The sequence below is a fragment of the Cherax quadricarinatus genome, chromosome 44 (assembly GCF_038502225.1).
Source record: "Cherax quadricarinatus isolate ZL_2023a chromosome 44, ASM3850222v1, whole genome shotgun sequence".
In the NCBI taxonomy this organism is placed as follows: Eukaryota; Metazoa; Arthropoda; class Malacostraca; order Decapoda; family Parastacidae; genus Cherax; species Cherax quadricarinatus.
The window spans coordinates 1,730,809-1,754,940 of NC_091335.1; the positions used below are offsets into that span (position 1 = coordinate 1,730,809).

The window sequence follows — 24,132 nt, forward strand, 5'->3', positions numbered from 1 at the left end:
TATATATATATATATATATACATATACATATATATATATATATATACGCTAAGATAACAGGGATATCTTGCTACTCCTACTTACACTTTGGTCACACTTCACAGACACGCACATGCATATATATATATATACATACATCTAGGTTTTTCTCCTTTTTCTAAATAGCTCTTGTTCTTTTTTATTTCTTCTATTGTCCATGGGGAAGTGGAAAAGAATCTTTCCTCCGTAAGCCATGCGTGTCGTATGAGGCGACTAAAATGCCGGGAGCAATGGGCTAGTAACCCCTTCTCCTGTATACAATTACTAAAAAAGAGAAGAAGAAAAACTTTATAAAACTGGGTTGCTTAAATGTGCGTGGATGTAGTGCGGATGACAAGAAACAGATGATTGCTGATGTTATGAATGAAAAGAAGTTGGATGTCCTGGCCCTAAGCGAAACAAAGCTGAAGGGGGTAGGAGAGTTTCAGTGGGGGGAAATAAATGGCATTAAATCTGGAGTATCTGAGAGAGTTAGAGCAAAGGAAGGGGTAGCAGTAATGTTAAATGATCAGTTATGGAAGGAGAAAAGAGAATATGAATGTGTAAATTCAAGAATTATGTGGATTAAAGTAAAGGTTGGATGCGAGAAGTGGGTCATAATAAGCGTGTATGCACCTGGAGAAGAGAGGAATGCAGAGGAGAGAGAGAGATTTTGGGAGATGTTAAGTGAATGTATAGGAGCCTTTGAACCAAGTGAGAGAGTAATTGTGGTAGGGGACTTGAATGCTAAAGTAGGAGAAACTTTTAGAGAGGGTGTGGTAGGTAAGTTTGGGGTGCCAGGTGTAAATGATAATGGGAGCCCTTTGATTGAACTTTGTATAGAAAGGGGTTTAGTTATAGGTAATACATATTTTAAGAAAAAGAGGATAAATAAGTATACACGATATGATGTAGGGCGAAATGACAGTAGTTTGTTGGATTATGTATTGGTAGATAAAAGACTGTTGAGTAGACTTCAGGATGTACATGTTTATAGAGGGGCCACAGATATATCAGATCACTTTCTAGTTGTAGCTACACTGAGAGTAAAAGGTAGATGGGATACAAGGAGAATAGAAGCATCAGGGAAGAGAGAGGTGAAGGTTTATAAACTAAAAGAGGAGGCAGTTAGGGTAAGATATAAACAGCTATTGGAGGATAGATGGGCTAATGAGAGCATAGGCAATGGGGTCGAAGAGGTATGGGGTAGGTTTAAAAATGTAGTGTTAGAGTGTTCAGCAGAAGTTTGTGGTTACAGGAAAGTGGGTGCAGGAGGGAAGAGGAGCGATTGGTGGAATGATGATGTAAAGAGAGTAGTAAGGGAGAAAAAGTTAGCATATGAGAAGTTTTTACAAAGTAGAAGTGATGCAAGGAGGGAAGAGTATATGGAGAAAAAGAGAGAGGTTAAGAGAGTGGTGAAGCAATGTAAAAAGAGAGCAAATGAGAGAGTGGGTGAGATGTTATCAACAAATTTTGTTGAAAATAAGAAAAAGTTTTGGAGTGAGATTAACAAGTTAAGAAAGCCTAGAGAACAAATTGATTTGTCAGTTAAAAATAGGAGAGGAGAGTTATTAAATGGAGAGTTAGAGGTATTGGGAAGATGGAAGGAATATTTTGAGGAATTGTTAAATGTTGATGAAGATAGGGAAGCTGTGATTTCGTGTATAGGGCAAGGAGGAATAACATCTTGTAGGAGTGAGGAAGAGCCGGTTGTGAGTGTGGGGGAAGTTCGTGAGGCAGTAGGTAAAATGAAAGGGGGTAAGGCAGCCGGGATTGATGGGATAAAGATAGAAATGTTAAAAGCAGGTGGAGATATAGTTTTGGAGTGGTTGGTGCAATTATTTAATAAATGTATGGAAGAGGGTAAGGTACCTAGGGATTGGCAGAGAGCATGCATAGTTCCTTTGTATAAAGGCAAAGGGGATAAAAGAGAGTGCAAAAATTATAGGGGGATAAGTCTGTTGAGTGTACCTGGTAAAGTGTATGGTAGAGTTATAATTGAAAGAATTAAGAGTAAGACGGAGAATAGGATAGCAGATGAACAAGGAGGCTTTAGGAAAGGTAGGGGGTGTGTGGACCAGGTGTTTACAGTGAAACATATAAGTGAACAGTATTTAGATAAGGCTAAAGAGGTCTTTGTGGCATTTATGGATTTGGAAAAGGCGTATGACAGGGTGGATAGGGGGGCAATGTGGCAGATGTTGCAAGTGTATGGTGTAGGAGGTAGGTTACTGAAAGCAGTGAAGAGTTTTTACGAGGATAGTGAGGCTCAAGTTAGAGTATGTAGGAAAGAGGGAAATTTTTTCCCAGTAAAAGTAGGCCTTAGACAAGGATGTGTGATGTCACCGTGGTTGTTTAATATATTTATAGATGGGGTTGTAAGAGAAGTAAATGCGAGGGTCTTGGCAAGAGGCGTGGAGTTAAAAGATAAAGAATCACACACAAAGTGGGAGTTGTCACAGCTGCTCTTTGCTGATGACACTGTGCTCTTGGGAGATTCTGAAGAGAAGTTGCAGAGATTGGTGGATGAATTTGGTAGGGTGTGCAAAAGAAGAAAATTAAAGGTGAATACAGGAAAGAGTAAGGTTATGAGGATAACAAAAAGATTAGGTGATGAAAGATTGAATATCAGATTGGAGGGAGAGAGTATGGAGGAGGTGAACGTATTCAGATATTTGGGAGTGGACGTGTCAGCGGATGGGTCTATGAAAGATGAGGTGAATCATAGAATTGATGAGGGAAAAAGAGTGAGTGGTGCACTTAGGAGTCTGTGGAGACAAAGAACTTTGTCCTTGGAGGCAAAGAGGGGAATGTATGAGAGTATAGTTTTACCAACGCTCTTATATGGGTGTGAAGCGTGGGTGATGAATGTTGCAGCGAGGAGAAGGCTGGAGGCAGTGGAGATGTCATGTCTGAGGGCAATGTGTGGTGTGAATATAATGCAGAGAATTCGTAGTTTGGAAGTTAGGAGGAGGTGCGGGATTACCAAAACTGTTGTCCAGAGGGCTGAGGAAGGGTTGTTGAGGTGGTTCGGACATGTAGAGAGAATGGAGCGAAACAGAATGACTTCAAGAGTGTATCAGTCTGTAGTGGAAGGAAGGCGGGGTAGGGGTCGGCCTAGGAAGGGTTGGAGGGAGGGGGTAAAGGAGGTTTTGTGTGCGAGGGGCTTGGACTTCCAGCAGGCATGCGTGAGCGTGTTTGATAGGAGTGAATGGAGACAAATGGTTTTTAATACTTGACGTGCTGTTGGAGTGTGAGCAAAGTAACATTTATGAAGGGATTCAGGGAAACCGGCAGGCCGGACTTGAGTCCTGGAGATGGGAAGTACAGTGCCTGCACTCTGAAGGAGGGGTGTTAATGTTGCAGTTTAAAAACTGTAGTGTAAAGCACCCTTCTGGCAAGACAGTGATGGAGTGAATGATGGTGAAAGTTTTTCTTTTTCGGGCCACCCTGCCTTGGTGGGAATCGGCCGGTGTGATAATAAAAAAAAAAAAAAAATATATATATATATATATATAGTAGCAGGAGTCGGGTGAAATGTCGCTTAAATAGAGGTGATAGTGGTGGTGGTAGTAGTAGTGGTGGGATGAATGGCTACAGAGGGACCTGTTGACATCATGTTACAGCAGTTTCCAAAATTGGTAATATCCTGTTGATTAGCAATTTTGAGATGCTGTAACTACCGAACCTTTGCTTTATAGTGTTACTGACAGCAATTAGGGCAGCTTCTATGCATTTTTTCCATCTTAAATCGTCTTCTTTAATCACTGAATTTCATGAGGTGTCCAACATCGTCCCTATGTTGAACACACGCATTTTTATGTTCATCATTTCTGCAAGCATTTTTGTGTTCAGTGATCTTAATGTCCAGAGATCTGGCTGTTTCTCCTATGTATACTTTGTCACACCCCCCACATGGTATAGTGTAAACTCCTGCACTTGTGCCAGAATCATGCTTGGATTTTTGTATCAGGTTCTTATTAGTAATAGATGAACTAGTAGATATTTTTGCCAGTTTCCTGTCAAACATTTTTGAAATGTTAGTAGCAACATTGCTGACCAGTAAAATGATGTAACTTGGTGGCCTTTCTTCAACTTGGTTGCTAAACCAGAGCATACCTGCAGAAAGTTTATTTACGCTCCAGAATGCCATTCAGAAATTTGCAAGTCTTTCATATGCTGCTGTTACACCTCTGTTGCACTTTTGTTATCTGTTTGTGGTTTCTGGTATCATCGCTCCCATGGCTCCTCACACTGGTGATATAATTGATGTGATGCTGATTCCCATTTTTTTGTTACCTGCAGGTTCTTACCTCCTAGACCGTATATACTATCCTGTTAAGACTGGTCCCAAACCTCCACACCAAATCACTCCATATTAAAGCAAGAAACTTGCCAGACAGTCCAAAATATATCCACTAAAAAGCATGGGTGTGATAACTACATTGAGAGAGCAACTCAGTGAGTGTCAGAGATCCCTGACTTTCTGACTTTTCAATGCTCTTCCTGTGTTCAAAAAGAGAATTACCAACAACTCGCTCTTTGTCTTCAAGAGGAAGCTTGATAAGTTCCTCAAATATCTTCACCAGGTGCCAGATCAACCAGGCTGTGATGGATATGTGGGGCAGCCAGCCTCCAGCAGCAACAGCCTGGTTGACCAGGCAAGCATCAGACGAGCTGGCCCATGGCCGGGATCCGAGAGTAGTGAAACTCTCGAAACTCTTCAAAGGTATATCAAAGGTAAAGGGAATCAGTTCCTGACTAACTGGGCTGTGGTTCATACATTGGACTGTGCATGGCCAGCATTAACAGCTTGGATGATCAATCCTTGATCCATCAGGTGGCCTGGTTTGGGATCAGATTGCAGTGGTATTGACCCCAAAAATATCCTTCAGGAACACCTGTTAGTTTTTCTAGTTCGTATATTAATCGGGTGGAGTATCACATGCCTTTACATTTGATATACCTTTGATGAGTTCTGAGAGCTTTTCTACTCCCAGAGCCCATAGGACAGGCTCGTTTGGTGCTTGCCTGGTCAACCACGCTGTTGCTGGTGGTGATCCACTGACCCACATAACCATCACAGCCTGGTTGATTTGGCACTTGTTGAAGACACTTTCAATTTCTTCATGAAGACTTCCACACTTGTTCCAGTAGTGTTTCTGATATCTTCTGGTAAGATGTTGAATAGTCTGAGGCCATGGACGTTGATACAGTGTTCCCTTATTGTGTGTCCACTGTGCCCCTGCTGTTCACTGAGTTTATTTTGCACTTCCTCCCATATCTCTTACTCCAGTATGTTGTTATGGCAGTGTGCATATTTGGGACAAGGCCATCAGGTACTTTACAATGCAGTAAAATGCAGTGTACCAACCCTGCCTATCTTTTTTTTATATTTATGTTGTATCAGTCTCTCATTCCCTTCACTTGATGCTGACTTGTGAAGCTCCTCATTGCTGCTTCATGAGTTCTGTTTTTCATGTTCTCAGGCTGTCATGATGGTCCCAGTTCTTCCAGTTTATTTTGCTGTAGGTAATGTTTCCATTAAGCAGTAATTTTGCTCTGATTCTCCTTTTTGGTTGCTTATATACTAATGTCACTAATATCTCATGCTTTTTTAATCATGTGATTCCTACTGTATTGTCCCTGGAGCTACCAGTTTCCAAGTTAGGTAGTTCCTCAATACTCCATTAGTTTCTTAATAGTGCAGTTCCTCCACCTCCACTGTTTACTTTTCTTCCTTTCTATTTGGTACCCCTCAGGGAATATTAAATTTATTATTTAATTTTGTTTTTGTTTCTGTGATGACTGTAATTGCAAGCCTTTTCCCATTTTCTTTCCAGTTCTCTCATGTTTGCAAGTCCATCTACATTTATATACCAGACTTTGAATCTTCTCCTGCAATCTGACATGACTTATGCTTTATGCCTGCTGTTGCATATTGAGGTCAGTATGTGTGAGGAGGAGTTTTGAGGAAGGAAGGTGGGAGAGATTGAGGGAGGCCAGGAGGGTGTTGGTATCTTTGTAGGGTTGTGGATGGTGAGGGAGTTCAGGGTGTTGATGAGTTAGCAGGGTTGTGGATGGTGAGAGGTTCAGGGGTTCCCAGAGCCTGGCCCAAGGCTGGGCTCTGGGAGTAGAAAAACTCATGAAACTCATCAAAGGTGAAAGGTTCAGGATGTAGGTGAGTTTACAAGGTTGTAGATGGTGAGGGGGGGTTCAAGGTGCTGGTGTATTGGTAGGGTTGTGAATGGTGAGAGGTTCAGATGTGAAGTTTTGCTTGCCTAATTGTGTTTGAAGGTTTGATATTGTACATCCTGCTTCTTAACTACTGATGACCAGCTTTACTAATCGCTGACCTCTTGGACACTGTTGTACATACTCTCGAAACTTTATGCAGGGTGTTTCAAACAGATGGCCCCAATTTGAAATCACTATTGCTTTGAAATTGGGACCATCTTTTTGAAACACCCTGTACTATAGAATTTACTTCCACCACTACTTAATCTTCAATGTCCCACCCATTGCTCACTTTGAGACTTACTGTGCAGCTTATTCATGTTTTCTGCTAATTCTGCTCAGTATCTCTTCACAAACTTCTTAACGGCTACATTCTGTTCACACTACATGTACATATATGCTTCTGTAGTTTTTGTCTGTCATTCTACTTATCTCTTCTAGGGGTCACATATGTCAGAAGCATGTAAGTTTGAGCTCTCTTAGTTTCTTCAGTATGTAAGCATGATTACTTATTTGGCATGTAATGTATATGTACAGAGTAATGGAACCTGGATTAGGGGTTGACTTGGCGACATTAATAAGTTGATGATCAGGTATGTGTGACACAGCAGTGTGTTGCAGTTGATGGTTGAGGATGCAGTTGAGGGAAGTCACTGGTTGTGTATTGTGTAAGGATTGTCCATTCCACTGCTTGACGTTTCTTTGGCTGGAGTCTGCTCAAGAGTACAGTAGTGGCATTTTGTAAGTGTTGCTTTATCCTCATTAGCAAGCAGAAGGGTGTAATACCCTGAGGTGCTGGCTAACCCAGTAATATAGTTGCCAGGTTCCAGGTGACCCAGTCCCACAGGGTTTTGTTGTGTGCTGTCAACCCTAGCACAAGTGCTTTGTTCAACGCAAATCATGGAAAGTAGGGTATCTGGTGTATAGTGTTGTAGTTATCACTGCCAGCTAGCACTTGTCCTGACCCAGTACACTCATGTATACATGTGTTCACTCCAGTGTACACACCAGAATAAGTTGCATTGTTAAATCTCTAATGTATTTTTTTTGTGTACTGTAACATGTTTGCCTTCAAGATCATTATAAAAAACAAATTATGTATCCAGTGTAAATAAAAGCTTGCATGTACACACAAGGCAGCACTCTGATTATTGTACTGGTCTCATATGTGTCCTTCAGAGTTGTACTGCTTCCTCTCTTTAGTGATTCATCAATCATTTGTTAATTGATTCTCACCTCTCCTCCCCATCCTTTTGTTTATCTTCCCTCCAAATCTTTCACTTCCTCTTCCCCTGCTCATTCCCTCTTGCTCTCATTCTTCCTTCTCTTTTCTCTCACTCCTTCCCTTTTTATCCCCCTCTTTTCTTATTCTTCTGTCTTCCCTCTTCCTCGTCTCTAACCCACCCCCTCTCTTCTCCTCATTTTCCATTTAGTCCTTATCTTAAATCCTCTGTCCCCCTTCCCACTTCTTCATGCCCTCCTCTCTTGTTCTTTCCAGTTAACTCATTGTAGACCCCTAAAATTTCCTGTTATTTGTTTTTCCCACAAACTCTTCACATTTCTTATCCTCTGCTTCCTGGTTTCCCCTCATTTGTTTATTTTTTCTCTTGGTTCTATTATCTTACAATTGGTTATTTATTTACATTTGAGATTTAACTTACCGAGGTGCAAGAATGTCTCATTATTAAGCTGCCTTAACTATTAATGTGGATGTTGGGACTTTATAAATGGGAAACCAGTGCAAATTATGAGTCAAATTTATGTAGGTGAGTAAAAGTGCAATCATGATTGATATGGTATCAGTAAAATAATCATGGATCCCCCACACTCCAAGTACACAGTGATAACCAGTTACAGTGACTTCCCATGGAGTCTGAAGATTGACCACACTTCCAACTGTCTTCTCACCACCACTTATACTTGTTTTTATTACAGATGTAATGGACAGCATATTCATATCATAAACACTGAAAGACAGAAATGATTTTGTTGAGTGAAACTTTAAGTTGTGATGAACAGAAGTGAGTAACTACTGGTTGTAAAGTTGTGAGATACACAGATAGTGGAGTGCAGGAAACATTACAAGTGTAGTTGAATCATCCATCACCACCATGAGCAAGTTATTTCCCATGTTCAAGAGGAAGGGGAAAAGCAAGGAAGAAGAAGTGGAGGAAGAATCTAAGAAGAGACATATAAAAGCTAGCAAACACCTTAAAGATCATCACCAGAGCCCCTCTCCTATAGTGGCCTCTGACACGGCCAAACCAATAAAAAAACGAAAAGCAAAAGAAGGAAAGCGCAAAGCTCCTATCCCTGGAGAAAAGGAAAATAAACTGATTGCATTTAACGTGGAAGCACAACGTACGAGAGACTTCTATGTTGATGACAGCGGCAGCGTGAGACAGAGCCTCTCACAGCATGGGTCAAAGGAGCATCATGAGGGAGACATCTATGAGGATGATAGCAGTGAAGCCCAGTTTGGTCCATGTGTGCAGTTAGCAGAGGATAGTCTCCTTGCTAGGAAAGATGATCTTGGTACTTATATACATGATACATATGCTTTAGAGATGGAAATTAAGCCTGAAGTCTTAGACATGACAAATGGTTGTGCAAGTCCTGGAGGCAAACAAAGCTTGGATGTGAGTGCTGATACAAGTGAACATAGCTTACAGGAGACACTTCTTAGTGATGGACATACAGATAAAAACCTCACTCATAGTCATTTAAATTCCAGTGAAAAAGAAATAGGCATGGAAGAAGTTCTTAATGAGAATATATTGAATGCCCAGGAGGTTCATGGCATTGCTGGTGAGAAAACAGCAACTTCCTCTGGTGACTTAGAAGCAAACCAAGAACCCACATTGAGCAAGTCTGACATCCACCTCACAAGTGATGCTCAGGAAGACGTACACACAGCAAGTGATGCTTGGGAAGATGTACACACAGCAGGTGATACTCATGAAGATGTACACACAGCAGGTGATACTCATGAAGATGTACACACAGCAGGTGGTACTCATGAAGATGTACACACAAATAATGCTAATGAAGGCTCACACCTCACAAGTGATGCTTTTGAAAAGGAGGTTGAATCAAATAATTCTCATGATGTAAATAGCATTGGTAGAACAGAAGTGAGAGACTATACTGGTGAAGAAATGGTAGTTTTATCTGAAGTAGAAGATGCACCACTGCCAGAGGAAGACTCGGTAATGATGGATGATAATCAGAAGAAAGAGAAAGAAGGTGAAACAAATGAATGTCCTTCAGGAAATGCAGGAAAGCAAAGGGATGATGTTATTGAACATTTTGATGAAGTAATTAAATGTAAAACCGTGGAGAATGCAGGCAAAGGTTCTGAATTTAAGGAGGTTGTAATGGGAGACTTTGAGTGTGGTGATGAAACAAAGGATTCCCAGGAAGGCTCTGTGTTGGATGAAAATAGTCAAGTGGATGAAGATGGCCTGCATAGCATCCAGGAGAGTGAAGATGACTTTGACTCTGCCCAGGAGGAATGGGATGAAGAGGAGAGCTCAGTAGAGTCAGCGAGAGAGAGAACAAGCGAGGACACTGGGAAGGTGACATCACAGGAGTGCATCCAGAGTACATTTTTAAACCACTTTGAAGAATCAGATAACGATGGGGAAGTCAATGAAGCGGCAAATAATGTTCTCATCACCAACAAGTGTAAGGAAATGCAGGTGCAAGGTATAGTCAGAGAACCCAGCAGTTCTTCCTCCATCTATGGTGATGCACCCAGCAATTTCGAAGATTGTTCGAGTGCTGAAATTTCTTCAATTATTGATGCGTCAAATGAAGACTGTACAAAAGATTCAAGCCAGGATGATCAACAAAATGCAAGAGTCCCTTTTAAACTCGCTCGGAAAACGTCAAATATTTCTACTGCCTCCAGTGACATATTCGATGAAGAACTTGACGGACTGCTTGATGAAGAACTTGACAGGCTGTCAGAAGAAGAAGTTGAAAGCATTAACAACAAAGTACCTCAAGGGCAGTCCAGTGATGTAGTAACTGTAAATGGTATTGGGAAAATAGAGCCTTCACAAAGGGATGAATCCACAGTGGAAGTCAGTAGAACAGTGGAAAGGACTAAAGAGGAAGGAGAGACCACTGTAAATACAGATGTAGAGATCATGGTACAAGATCAGAGTGGGGAAATAAATGAAGTAAGCGTGCATGGCAGTATGAGTAACACTTCAAAAGATTCAAATTATTTATCAAAAATAACTGAGGAAAGTAAATGTTCAGAGGAAAGCATTAAGACATCAATATTGGTAACTCCTGAAGAGTGTTTGGATCAAGTCAGAGACAGTGGATATTATAGTTTACCAGTGTCACCCAAACCAGGTGTTGCTGTGAGGCCGAGTGAAGTGGCCGAGGAAGGAGTGCAGTTGGCCAGTGATTCCTTTGCAGACAGCGAGGAGGAAGGAATGGTAACGCCTCCCAATGAAGTCTTGCCGGTCGTAGATGAAGCTGTGGTGCCCACAAGCAAAATAAGAGAAGAGAAAGAAAATGTTTTGGACAGTTCTGTTAATAATGAATCCAACATACTATATCAGTCGTGTAATGAAAATCAAGAAGCCGAGATAGAAAATGTCGACAAACTTGCCAAACAAGTATCAAAGGCAAGTGAAGAGGGCAGTCAAGATATCTCGGTAGAAATGCAAATAAATAGTAAGCCTGTGTATCCTAAACTTAACATTGGCAAAGATGTAACTACAGCCGAGCCAAAAGATGGAAGTGCCTCTCCGAGAGGCGGTTCTACCCCAACTAGGCACTCAAGGCACAAGTCCCCGTTGGTGGAGTGTGAAAACAAACAGCAGAGCGAGGAGAGCCTACTTAGCCCTGACCCGGTGGGAGACAGGTTCCTGGAGCAGGCTGTCTTTGTATCCCACCAAGAAGTAAGTTCTTCATTGTCTTCCTTAAACACACATTTCTTCTTACTTAAGATTTACTATTTCATTATTTTGTTTATTTAATTTTTATCTCCTAGCCATCAAGTAAATTGGCAATAATGAATGTTGCTTCATTAAATGTGTAGATGTTTTAACTATTGTTTGTGATCATTGTCCATGATAATACTAATGAAGAGTTATAGTGAGAGCGCTGCTGCTTGAGTCAGTGATTTATTACTCTCACTCCTCTCACCTTTTGCAGATACCTTGTAAAAATACAATAAATTATTCCAGCTGTCTTCTGTCTGATGCTCACATACAGTCTCTCCAAAAATTTAAGAGTATTGCTGTTGACAGGTTTGACAAAAGTCAGTATTTTTAGATAATACAATATGTTGCTATTGATAATGTGGTCAGTAAGTATGTGAAATATAAGGAAGAATGGGTTTTAAAACAAAGTAAAAAAAAAAAAAAAAAAGGTTCAAAGCACTCGGTAATCTCTAAAGTTAAATGTTGGTAGACAGGTAATGTGGGAGTGTGTAATCCTCTCATACACTGACAGGTAATGTGGGAGTGTGTAATTTTCTCATACATTACTATAAAGACTAGCATCTCTTATTATGTGTTTCTTCCTAAATCACTTCAGTAATTAATCCCAGTTACCTACCTACCAATAACAATTACTGCTTATGACATCATTATGTTTAATGATGCTGCATATTAGCTGACCTTCACATTATATGTTGAGTTTTCCTAACTGTGAATGCTGTGTGTGGCTCTTATGCTCACTTCTGCCGCCTTGATCATGTCGTAAAACCTTTCAGTATTTCTTGTATGTACATTACTGCACTAAGTAAAAAATGCTACAGCTTTATGACTTTGTGTTGTTATAATAATAAAAAAAAAAGATTATGTAGAATTATCTTGAAGATAGTAAATTATGTCAGTAGTATTGCAGGCTGAAGCAACATTCATTCAGCGGTAAGTATATGACAATACCAACTTAGCCACAGAGTGATGAATAAGATACATGTGCAACACTTGGGTATCTTTATTGATGAATAAGATACATGTGCAACACTTGGGTATCTTTATTGATGAATAAGATACACGTGCAACACTGGTATCTTTACTGATGAAATATCTTCCCTGCCCAGCAAGCTTCCTCAGTCAAATACAGGTGAATATATTAGCCTGAATTAGACTGAAGAAGCATGTTGTGCAGCTAAAAGGATTCAGTTATAAAGATATCCAGGTACTGCACATATCTATTCTTCAACCTGCCAGTATTATATGCCATCAAGAATATGATAGCCACAGTGTATACACAAGATCGTTCTGTGGGGTAGCTCCTACTGTTGCTTGACTTATTTTTATACATAGAGGCCTTTAACTTATCTCATGATGACATGAGATTCTTATTTCATGGAGAACAGTGTTGGAATGCTCTGAAGATGTATCCATGTGTGTTCAATGTTGAGATATACAGTGGACCCCTGCTTAATGATCACCTCCCAATGCGACCAATTATGTAAGTGTATTTATGTAAGTGCGTTTGTACGTGTATGTTTGGGGGTCTGAAATGGACTAATCTACTTCACAATATTCCTTATGGGAACAAATTCGGTTAGTACTGGCACCTGAACATACTTCTGGAATGAAAAAATATCGTTAACCGGGGGTCCACTGTATATACAAATGTGTTGAGCAGTAGAGGGGGCTACAAACTCAAAGATTTTTGTATACTCTCTGGTTAAAGTGGTATGGTTGTTCCCCAGTTTGATCCACAGTAGTCATTACACTGTTACTTTGCAGATGGTGAAATTTGCATATACAGTATATACATGCTGTACTGTATAGTGTGTGTATGTGTGTGTTTTTGTGCTTGTGTAAATTATCACACGTATACATTTTTTTTTTAACAAATCGGCTGTCTCCCACCAAGGCAGAGTGACCCAAAAAGAAAGAAAATCCTGAAAAAGAAAATACTTTCATCATTCAACACTTTCACCTCACTCACACATAATCACTGTTTTTGCAGAGGTGCTCAGAACAAAACAGCTTAGAAGCATATACATAACAAAAAGGCACAATACCGTGACTGGAACAATGCTCTTTTCTGTCACGTCAGAGATCATAGCCATCCTATTGACTGGTCTTCTGCTAAAACTGTCTTCCCTACTTCCAACTCGAACAGTCGCCGTTTAGTTGAATCCTCTCTTATACACAACTTTCCTTGTATGAACCTTAGCCCTGGCTTCGTCTCTGTAGATGCCTTCCTCTCCCACTACATTGTAAAATGCTCCAAACTTCAGAACACCCGTGACTTAACCTGAATCCTCAGTTTTTCTTCTTCTTCTTTTTCTTCCTCTTCCCCTTTCCTCTCTCCTTTTCTCCTCTGGGTTGTCTTTCTCTCTCCTGTCTCGTGTTTCTGTTCCTTCTTTATTTTATTTCACCACTTCCCCTTTCACGCACCTCGGTGCGCTTGCTCTCCCTCTGTGGGTTTCTAGCTCTCTTGCAGTGCTCCCCTTCCTTTGTATTTGACTGGCTCGTCTTCCTTATTTCCCACTTCTACCACTACCACTACTACTACCTCTTCTTCTTCTACCACATCTACTGATGAAATTAGACACATGTGCGGCGTCTGGTTGTCTTTGTTGTGGACGTTTCGCTATCCAGTGGCTGGCTGGATGGCGAAACGTCTACGGTGGGGATGCCCGGGTGTTGTGCATGTGTCATTTCATCCTGTCGGTATTATATACAATTCTTGTACTACTACTACTACTACTTCTACCACTACTACTACCTCCACCTCTTCCTGCCTATATATAGCCGTTCTGCTCCTCCTCTGTTAGTGTGACTTTGTCAATGGTCCAAGTCGGACCGAAACGTCGTCGTAAGCTTCTGTCTTTTATGTGCGGGTTATTTGTGTAAGCATATACATGTACGTATAAAGATACACGACATATCCCTCCAAACTGTAAACGTATACATACATATATTTTTATATATTTTACATTACAAACTAATCACGGTGGAGAAAATCAAACAAAATAGGTGAGTAATGTGGTAAATGCTGTGTATTTTGGTCTCAGACTCGATCCTTCTTCAGGTCTTGCTTTGTTATACACACTTCGGTATTGCAGTTACAGTACAGGACATAGTCCAGAACTACTGTAATTTTCTTTCTACTTCTCTGCATATCTTTTATCTATTTACCATCCATATCCTATTACTGACTCAGCATGAATATCTTGCTAAAGAAATTTGTTTTTCAACAGGCTGAAGCGCGGTTAGCCCAGCGAAGAGCGGCACGAGCAGAGGCGAGGGAGCTGAGACTGCGAGAACTAGAGAAACTACAACAGGATCAAGAAAATGATGAGGAGAAACAGTTTGGAACTCCGACCTATCCAGGTGAGTCACTGACTCCTATGATGATGAGGCCATGATGGCTTCTTACAACTCTGTATATCACTGCTCTCAGAGATGATGGAATTCCTGAGTCTCATCAGTTAGTCTTATCTAGGCACTTAGGTCATGAGTGTATCAGTCCCTTTATTTTCTACTTTAAAATAGAGTATTGCATATTAAACTTTCCTTGTGTCTCTTCCCCAGTTTGTAGTTCTACACTTAACCATATAGCATTCCTTTACTCCAAACAGCATATTTTTTTAGGCCTATTTGAGCCTTTGCAGAGCCTAATCAGTGCACAGGAAATTGTTAAGATGGTTGTGTGTCAGTAGAGCAGCATCTCACTAGTGTTCAAGCTTCAGTAACACCATTTTGAAGAATGGATCTCTTGAAACTACAAAAACTCTCAACGCGACTTAGTTATGGTCACGCTGCAGCAAAAGATTCTTTCTAAGAATTCAACATTACCATACATTTGCATGACAACCTTTTATTGACGCTGTTTCACTCAGGGTTAACCTTTATCAAGTCATGACTTGATTAAAGCTTTACTCTTAGCAAGAAGTTTTCCAATTAAAGCTTTTTCTGTATTTGGTGTCTTTATATCTGTGCAAAATAAACTCAGTGAAAAGCAGGGGTGCAGCAGGGACAATAAAGGAACACTGTATCAGTGTCCGTGGTCCCACACTATTCAACATCTTGACAGAAGATATCAGAAACACTGCCAGGACAAGTGTGGAAGTTTTCAAGAGGAAACTGGACAAATACCTTCAATAGGTGCCAGATGAACTAGGCTGTGAAGGATATGTGGGTCAGCAGGCCACCAGCAGCAGCCTAGTTGACCAGGCTAGTACCAGACAAGCCTGGCCTCTGGCCAGGCTCCAGGAGTAGAAAAACTCATGGAACTCATCTAAAGTATATCAAAGGTATACCTGTCATTATTATTATGCCTCTACATCTTACACCATATCAACAATATTGATGTCTTCAAATCCAGCATTTTTGGTAAGGTCCACGATCATGTCTATATCTGGAACACTCCAAATCCATAAGCATTGTTTACAAATCCAGGCCAGAGCTTTTTAGACACAACATTCAGTGTGTCCACCTGAGTTCTTCCCTATATATGTAAATCTTTATAATGCATTCACAGTGTTACATAGTATTTGTTCTCAGAACTCCCAAGTTACTGGCCTTCCCTCACCACCAGTGACCTCGATGTGTTGGGAGAAATTCTTTTTTTAATTAAAAGCCTTTAAAATGACACTTGCCCTACCATCCCTACCAGTGACTTAGGAGTTGAGGGTTCTTCTTAAATACTTAAATATAACATTTTGATTCACTAGCTAAAACTCATGTACAGTATGTTGTAGTCTTGAGAAGAAACACAACTTTGACATTTGTGGAACATGTTTGTTTGTCCCAGGAATGCACACAGACACCCACACAGCTCTACCAGGCTGGGGTGAGCCACTGTCATTGATTGTTCAGTGGGAAGCTGGTAGTCTTTGTTAGGGATGGGACGATACCAAAATTTTTGCCAATGCTGACACTCGGTTTTAGGTTGATTCCAGTGCCACCAAAATTAGTGGATACCAATACCATTACTCAAGTTTTGGTCAATACCAGTGCCACCAAAATTAGCTTACACTGTTACTCAAGTTTAGGCCAATACCAGTACCATCAAAATTAACTTATACCCACCATTACCAATACTTTGGCTCATCCCTAGTTGTTATGTTTCTTAATGTATCCTTAGTCTTGAAGCAAAATCAAGATGTAATCAATTGGTGTAAGCCTGTAATTTTTTCTAGCATTATTTTCACTTACAGTATTATGATAGTAATACACACAAGATATACTGTGCAGTACTTTGTTAGATTGTGTGAATGGGATAGTTTTGTTAGTTCTTCTTTCCTCACAAAAAAATATTACAATGCTGGAATAGGATCCAGAAGAGAGGATTTGCTACAACAACTGGAAACTTGACTCAAGATACAGGTAGTACATGACAAACAAAATACTGAAGATGGGACAACATAAGCATAGCTCTGCTCGGGTGACTACAAACACTGTATCTACAAACACCACATGTAACTACAGACACTGAAGACAGAATATCACTAGCATGTAATTACAAACACTGAAGACAGAACATCACCAGCATGTAACTACAACACTGAAGACACAACATCACCAACATGTAACTACAAACAGTGAAGACGTAACATCACCAACATGTAACTACAAACACTGAAGACACAACATCACCAGCATGTAACTACAAACAGTGAAGACGTAACATCACCAACATGTAACTACAAACAGTGAAGACATAACATCACCAATATGTAACTACAAACACTGAAGATGTAACATCACCAGCATGTAACTACAAACACTGAAGACACAACATCACCAACATGTAACTACAAACAGTGAAGACGTAACATCACCAACATGTAACTACAAACACTGAAGACACAACATCACCAATATGTAACTACAAACACTGAAGATGTAACATCACCAATATGTAACTACAAACAGTGAAGACATAACATCACCAACATGTAACTACAAACACTGAAGACACAACATCACCAACATGTAACTACAAACAGTGAAGATGTAACATCACCAACATGTAACTACAAACACTGAAGACACAACATCACCAATATGTAACTACAAACACTGAAGATGTAACATCACCAACATGTAACTACAAACAATGAAGATGTAACATCACCAACATGTAACTACAAACAATGAAGATGTAACATCACCAACATGTAACTACAAACAGTGAAGACGTAACATCACCAACATGTAACTACAAACAATGAAGATGTAACATCACCAACATGTAACTACAAACAATGAAGACGTAACATCACCAACATGTAACTACAAACAGTGAAGACGTAACATCACCAACATGTAACTACAAACAATGAAGATGTAACATCACCAACATGTAACTACAAACACTGAAGATGTAACATCACCAGCATGTAACTACAAACAATGAAGATGTAACATCACCAACATGTAACTACAAACAATGAAGATGTAACATCACCAACATGTAACTACAAACAGTGAAGACGTAACATCACCAACATGTAACTACAAACACTGAAGATGTAACATCACCAACATGTAACTACAAACAATGAAGATGTAACATCACCAACATGTAACTACAAACAGTGAAGACGTAACATCACCAACATGTAACTACAAACACTGAAGATGTAACATCACCAACATGTAACTACAAACACTGAAGATGTAACATCACCAACATGTAACTACAAACAATGAAGAGGGCAGACCACAAACAGCTCTGTTCAACTACAAATATCTAATCACTAGTATTAAAGCTGCCAGAAAGTTATGTTTAACAAACCATAAACACACTAAGAGTAACATATTAAGATGGCATTCACTGGGTTGAATCTCATAAATGCGACTTATAAGGCTTAACAATATTAGTGAATATTTTTTGCACTTAAGTAGGTGGTGATCTTGAGTGTACTCACTCACTGGTAGACAGTAATTAATGCTTTATATACTGTAGGTGTGAATGTTGTTGATGTATAAGAGTATTTTTTTAGATTAATAGGCTGAGGATGGGTTTTAGTAGACAGTGTAATTAATTGGAACATTTGTTATTAGGTTAGTTTACTTGGTTCAACTGTTCTGAGTGGTTGCAATTCAGTCCATCTGGCAGAAGAATGTCAACAATGTTAACTTCTTCAAGAGGCTCTTGATCTAAGGAATTTTAGCTTCTCTTCCCTTCCTCAGATCAAACCATACATTTCCCTGTCATTGTGTGACCCTCACAGGTTTAGCACTTCCCCATGAATATAATAATAGATATATTGTTAATCATGTGGGTTTTATCCTCAACCTATGATATGATGCTCAAAGGTTACACTACATCCACTTCAGGTGCAGAGGTTGGTGGTGCCGACGAGGATGATGATGATGATGATGATGAGGAGGAGGAGGAGGAGGAGGAGGAGGAAGGTACTGGTGAGAGGGTGTTATTCACTAAACTGTTTGCTTCTTAACCTTACCACCCATCCATGATGCTAAACTCTTCCCCATTCTAAAAATAGTCACTAAATTACCCTCCACCTTTCCTGATTTATTTGATTTTGAAAACGTTTTGTACAGCTTGTGTGTAGTGCGTTTTGTTACCCTTACTGAAGGTGGCATGGATCCCAAAGTTCAATTTTGTTAGATTGTAGGTTTTTAAAAGTAATATTTAAGCTTCTAAACTACCTTTAAATAATTTGCAGTCATAGGCAGTGCTGTCTGTGTGTTGGCTTCTTGGTGGATGTCTAGCTAAAGGGGCAACTAGCTAGCTAGCTAGTTAGGGTGAATATACTGAAAGTGAATTGGAAATGTACACTTTTGGGCCTGAGAAATCCATTGCGCACATTCCCAAAATTATTCTGTGGCTGGTTTTTAATCTGGTGCAGCACACAGGCTAAACTGATGACCAGTCATATGATGTTTTGGAGAAATGTGTTTGTTTTGTGAATGTCCCAGGTTTCCCAAAACTCTCTTTCTTTATATCCAACTTGCAAAACACTTTTTCCTTATCTCCTGACTTCTAAATCATTTTCTTTACTTCCCAACTTTCAAAAATTGTGTTCAGCTTGCTGGTTTCCCCTCAGTCCCTAAATACATTAGATATTGATAATAACTCAAGAAAACAGAAGAATCCTTATTTATAGAGGTATGCAATGTGTTGTCACATGTAGTGAACTTTGCCCAGTGACCCTAGGAAATCTACATACCGCTGTATGTGGTAGGAGGGTAGTGTGTCAGCTGAAGGTGGAGAAGTGGTCAGTGCATTAAAGCATGAAAGGGCTGGTAAGTTTACTGCAGTGCTCAGCTGACTGGGAATGTTGATATGAAAATTAAGATGTACAAGTTTGTCAGCCTGATTTTTGTTCCTATTCTTGAGTATGGGCAAGTGCCTGCAGTCATAATTAAAGCTGCTTCTAAACATATTAGGCTGATGTGGTTCTCTTCGAAGATGTGGAGCTCAGTAAGATAGGAGAGTAAGACACATGTGCAACATCTGGGTATCTTTATTGTTGACATTTTGCCATCCTGTGGCTTTATCAATACAAATTCTAGGACATAATTTGAAGACATTAGAACTATATACAGAAAATGGAGGTAATCAGTCCCTCAGCCTTGGAGTTGGTGTGAAGAACACCATAGTCATGGAGGTTCTGGAGCAGAGGCAAGGAGGCTGGCGCTTATATACTAACATCAGGTGGAAAGGGGACATGTAGCAGACGAGGGCATAGTTACTGGTAGGTGGGATTCCCCAGTGATAGTAGGTCATACCTCATCTTACCTCATCTTCTGTATATAGTTTACTGTCTTTGAATTATTGTATTGATGAAGCCTCTGGATGGCAAAACGTATACAATAAAAATTCCCAGATGTTGCACATGTCTTAATTTCATCCTGTCAGTATTGTATACCATTCTTGTACAAGATACAAGACTGTTGATGCTGTGTACCTGCATTTGTTAACATGAATCTCTAAGGTTTCCCCAATTTCCCTTGCATATACTTTCTCACAGCCTTTACAAAGACTGATACAGTATGCCTGCTAAATGTTAGGCTCTGATGTTTATCTTAGATCATGAGAAGTCTGAGAGATTTTGTGGTGACGGTGGCAGAGTCCATTGCTATACACCCCAAGAATAGAGCTAGGGTAGGGACTGTTTCTCCTTTGGGAAAGATTGATGAATTTTGTAGTGTCATTCTCAACTTTAGAGGTTTGGTGAATGATAGTGACCTCTGATCTGCAAGTGTTGATGATGTTGACAAGTGAGTTCATTAGGAATCTGCACTGTATATTCTAAGGACTCTTGAGAGATAGTAGCCAATAAGGACTATTCTCTTACTTCTCATGTTGTAGTGGGAATAATAATAAGTTCAATTATCTCTCTCTTGGAAAGTTTCCTGTATATTTTGTATACAGATGAAATAGTCTCAGCCATCGTCATCACAAAAAACACTTGATGTCTTGCATCTTCGTGACAGTGTATACATTGGGAAAACTGGGAGAGACCTAAAGATTTCTGTTAATGATTCCTGTTAATGAACATGGTGCTGGAGGCAGTGGAGATGTCGTGTTTGAGAGCAATATGTGCTGTAAATATTATGCAGTGAATTTGAAGTTTGGAAATTAGAAGGGAGGTGTGAGGTTACTAAAAGTAGTATCCAGATGGCTGAGGAGGGGTAGTTAAGGTGGTTTAGGCATTTAAAGAGGATGGAGCAAAATAGGATAACTTGGAGGGTGTATAAATCTGTAGCGAAGAGAACGTGGGATAGGGGTTGCAGTGGGGAAGGTTGAAGGGAGGGAGTAAAGGAAGTTTTGTATGCAAGGAAAATGGACAACCAGCAGACATGTGTGTGTTAGGAGTGAGTGGAGGCAAGTAGTTTTTTGACTTGATGTGCTGTTGGAGTGTGAGCAAGGTAACATTTATGAAGGGATTTAGGGAAACTGGTTAGCCAGACCTGAATTCTGGAAGTGGGAAGTACAGTGTCTGCACTGGTGGGGATATTTGCAGTTTCAGAGGGACATCTGAACTGTAGTATCATTGTACTTCTGGCAAGACAGTGATGAAGCAAGTGATAGTGAAAGTGTTTCTTCTTTTTGTGTCACCCTACCTCCATGGGAGACGGCCAGTTTGTTAAAAAAAAAAAAACAGGAGTACAAATGCTGCATCAGCAGCAAAACAATGCTTTGTGTTTAACATCTTATGGCTTGAGAATGGGTTGATCTCAGCATCATTGGAGAGAACTGCACTAGCAGAAGTGTTTGGATGTGCCCCAAGTAATGAGGCACTGAAATAGGCCTACCTGACCCATCCATACTTGAATGCACCAGCCATTTCTCTACTTTTTCCTTATACTATACTCTTCCTACTGTATATGGTATGTGGGCATGTCATTGACTTCCTAGATAAACTTGAGAAAGCTGAATGTGTGTGAATGAAACGTGTAACTATAAATGAAGGTAGCTCTGTTTCACAAGTCTTGTTATCACTACTTGTTGTCTGCTGCCACAGTTTAACTCAGTAGATAGTCCCATGTTTGCACTCCAGCAGCACATCACTCCCATAGACTACTTGCTTCTAGTTTATCCAATCTAACATGTTTACATGTGGATGAAGAGACAAAAGAAAAACAACATTAGCGTGTATTATACATGTTTCGCTCAGTCAGCTTTGTCAAGTTATGACTTGATAAAGCTCACCTTGAGCAAAATATTTATAGTAAAGGCTTATGCTATTTAATGTTGATTCATAGCTTCTATATATGCTTCTAAACTGTTGTATTCTGAGCACCTCTGCAAAAACAGTGATTATGTGTGAGTGAGGTGAAAGTATTGAATGATGATGAAAGTATTTTCTTTCTTTTTGGGTCACCCTGCCTCGGTGGGAGACGGCCGACTTGTTAAAAAAAAAAAATCATAGCTTCTTATACCGTGCTTACATATGTCTGCTGGATGTTCCTGCAGCCAGTCATTTTTAAGACTACACTTCATCAATGTACTTTCAAACAACATATCTGCAAGATTTTCGTTCATCTTTTTTATTATTTGCAGAGGAAGAGTGAACGAGCTTCTTACTGCTGCAACTTTAATAAGGGAAGGATTCTAACATTTTTTTTCACGGGATTAGGAAGTAAAGTTAGAGATTTAATCAATCTGCAAAAAAAAAAAAAAATACAGAGTATGCCTTTATCTTGCTCATCATGGTAATGTGTTACCATGTTTTCTGGCACATAAGGCACATATTCAATGTTTCCAAGCGGTTGTAACATAATGTTATTAAACAACCACTAAAGCCTAACCCAACTCCTACTCTTGACTCTGACCTTGAGCATATAAGGCACAGGCTGATTTTTTTGAAGACTTTTTTGGGGGAAAGAAAATGGTGTTTTATATGCCAGAAAATATGATATAAGAAATAGCGGCGTGAGTTCGTGTGCAAACCTATGATTTCATAAAAAAAAAAAATGGATGGGGAACTCTCTTGCCATAGGTTCTATCCCTGCCCATTCTGTGGTTTGTTTGTATTTGTTTTATTACAGTTTCATGAGCTGTGATTTCATAGTAAATGTGGAGTTAGGTTGGATAATATAAAGACACTTATTACACAGTAAGCCTTTATTAAACATTGTTTTGCTCAAAGCTGAACTTATTCAAGTTATGAGGGTTAGGTTGCAAACTCCTTAAGGTCTCTAGAGCCAGCATAGTATTCCCAAATCTGTCTAATACACATGTTGTACTGTTCCTGTACAAAACTCATGTTATCTTTGCAGCTGATGAACATGGCTTAAGCCACATAGCTTTTAATATTTTCTACCTCAAATCATATCAACTTTTTTACTCAGTGGGCTATGGCCCAGCATGGGGACCATCAGTGGGTTACTATAAACGACAGATATAAATACAAATTTGTATTTCTTTGGAAAGGTTACATGTCCAAGCATTTCAGATAAACTAATACAAATGCTGACACACTACTTAAAACTACACAGGTTATGTAGTGGTAAATTTTCATTATTCATTATTTTACCTTATTAATAAAGTGAGGTAGCCAAAAATTTTGTAATTAAGATTTATAGTAATGGGGTAGCAAAAAACAAATAACAGTATTACAATTAGTACAGTTTACAATGTTACAACAGTACAGCTTTAAGCATGTATGTTTTACATTGATCAAGCGGTCCTAAGTTGTTTTGGTTTTTTGAGTTGTTTCAAACTGGTTGAATGATTTAGTATAGTGTTGGGAGATGAGATGATTTTTAAGTTTAGCCCCAAATTGACTGGTGAATCGTCTGGAAAATTTGGCAGAGAAAGTGTTATATAAACACCTGAGTAATACTGCAGGTTCTTCAACTTCATGAATAATTTTTAGATTTGTTTCTAGTGTAAACACTACCCTGAGTTCTTCTTGGAATTTTCTTGGAGTACAAGAACACTTGTGAAACATTTGGGAGAGTCCACAGTGCAAGAATGCATTGCAAATCCAGGTGGAAGAGACGGCAAGCAGATGAAAAGACACACAAGTGCAAAAATCTGTACATATATTACATTTCACTCAGGAAAACTTAATCAAGTTATTTAAAGCTTTCCTTGAGTGACACATAGTTATAATAGAGGATTACACTATTGTATGTTTCTCTTCATCCACTACAGATTCAGATTGTACATACAGCTGCATGTTCCTCAACACCCACAGTGTTGCATTTAATCCAAGGGGCCCCAAGTTTATATACAGTATACTGTAAATTTAGAGTGTATAAAGTATAATATTGAACATTAATAATTAATGTATCTCGTTGTACAGTACAGAATATTGGATATAGTAATGTAAACTTTAATGTTTTACATTATTTATCAGTCTTATATAACAGTAATAAACAATCCTTAAGACTTAATATAAATATTCCTGAACCCCTGGGTTTGACTGAGTTACTGTGAACCATAACC

General features: G+C 39.5%; 1 protein-coding gene across 4 annotated transcripts in view; it reads left to right on the forward strand.

Annotated features, from left to right (window-relative positions):
- The window catches only part of LOC128697560 (putative leucine-rich repeat-containing protein DDB_G0290503), a 135,183-nt gene that overhangs the window by 86,429 nt on the left and 24,622 nt on the right, over nt 1-24,132 (forward strand). For 3 of the 4 annotated variants that reach the window (XR_011393135.1, XM_070093943.1, XM_070093944.1), the window contains exons 2-4: nt 8,191-11,177; nt 14,453-14,585; nt 18,543-18,620. Coding sequence is in view for 3 of the 4 variants with exons in the window: in XM_070093943.1 (XP_069950044.1) it covers nt 8,367-11,177; nt 14,453-14,585; nt 18,543-18,620 (3,022 nt within the window). In the remaining variant the exon portion in view is untranslated. The remainder of the gene's footprint in view (nt 1-8,190; nt 11,178-14,452; nt 14,586-18,542; nt 18,621-24,132) is intronic. The other variant, XM_053789345.2, reaches the window with a different exon arrangement.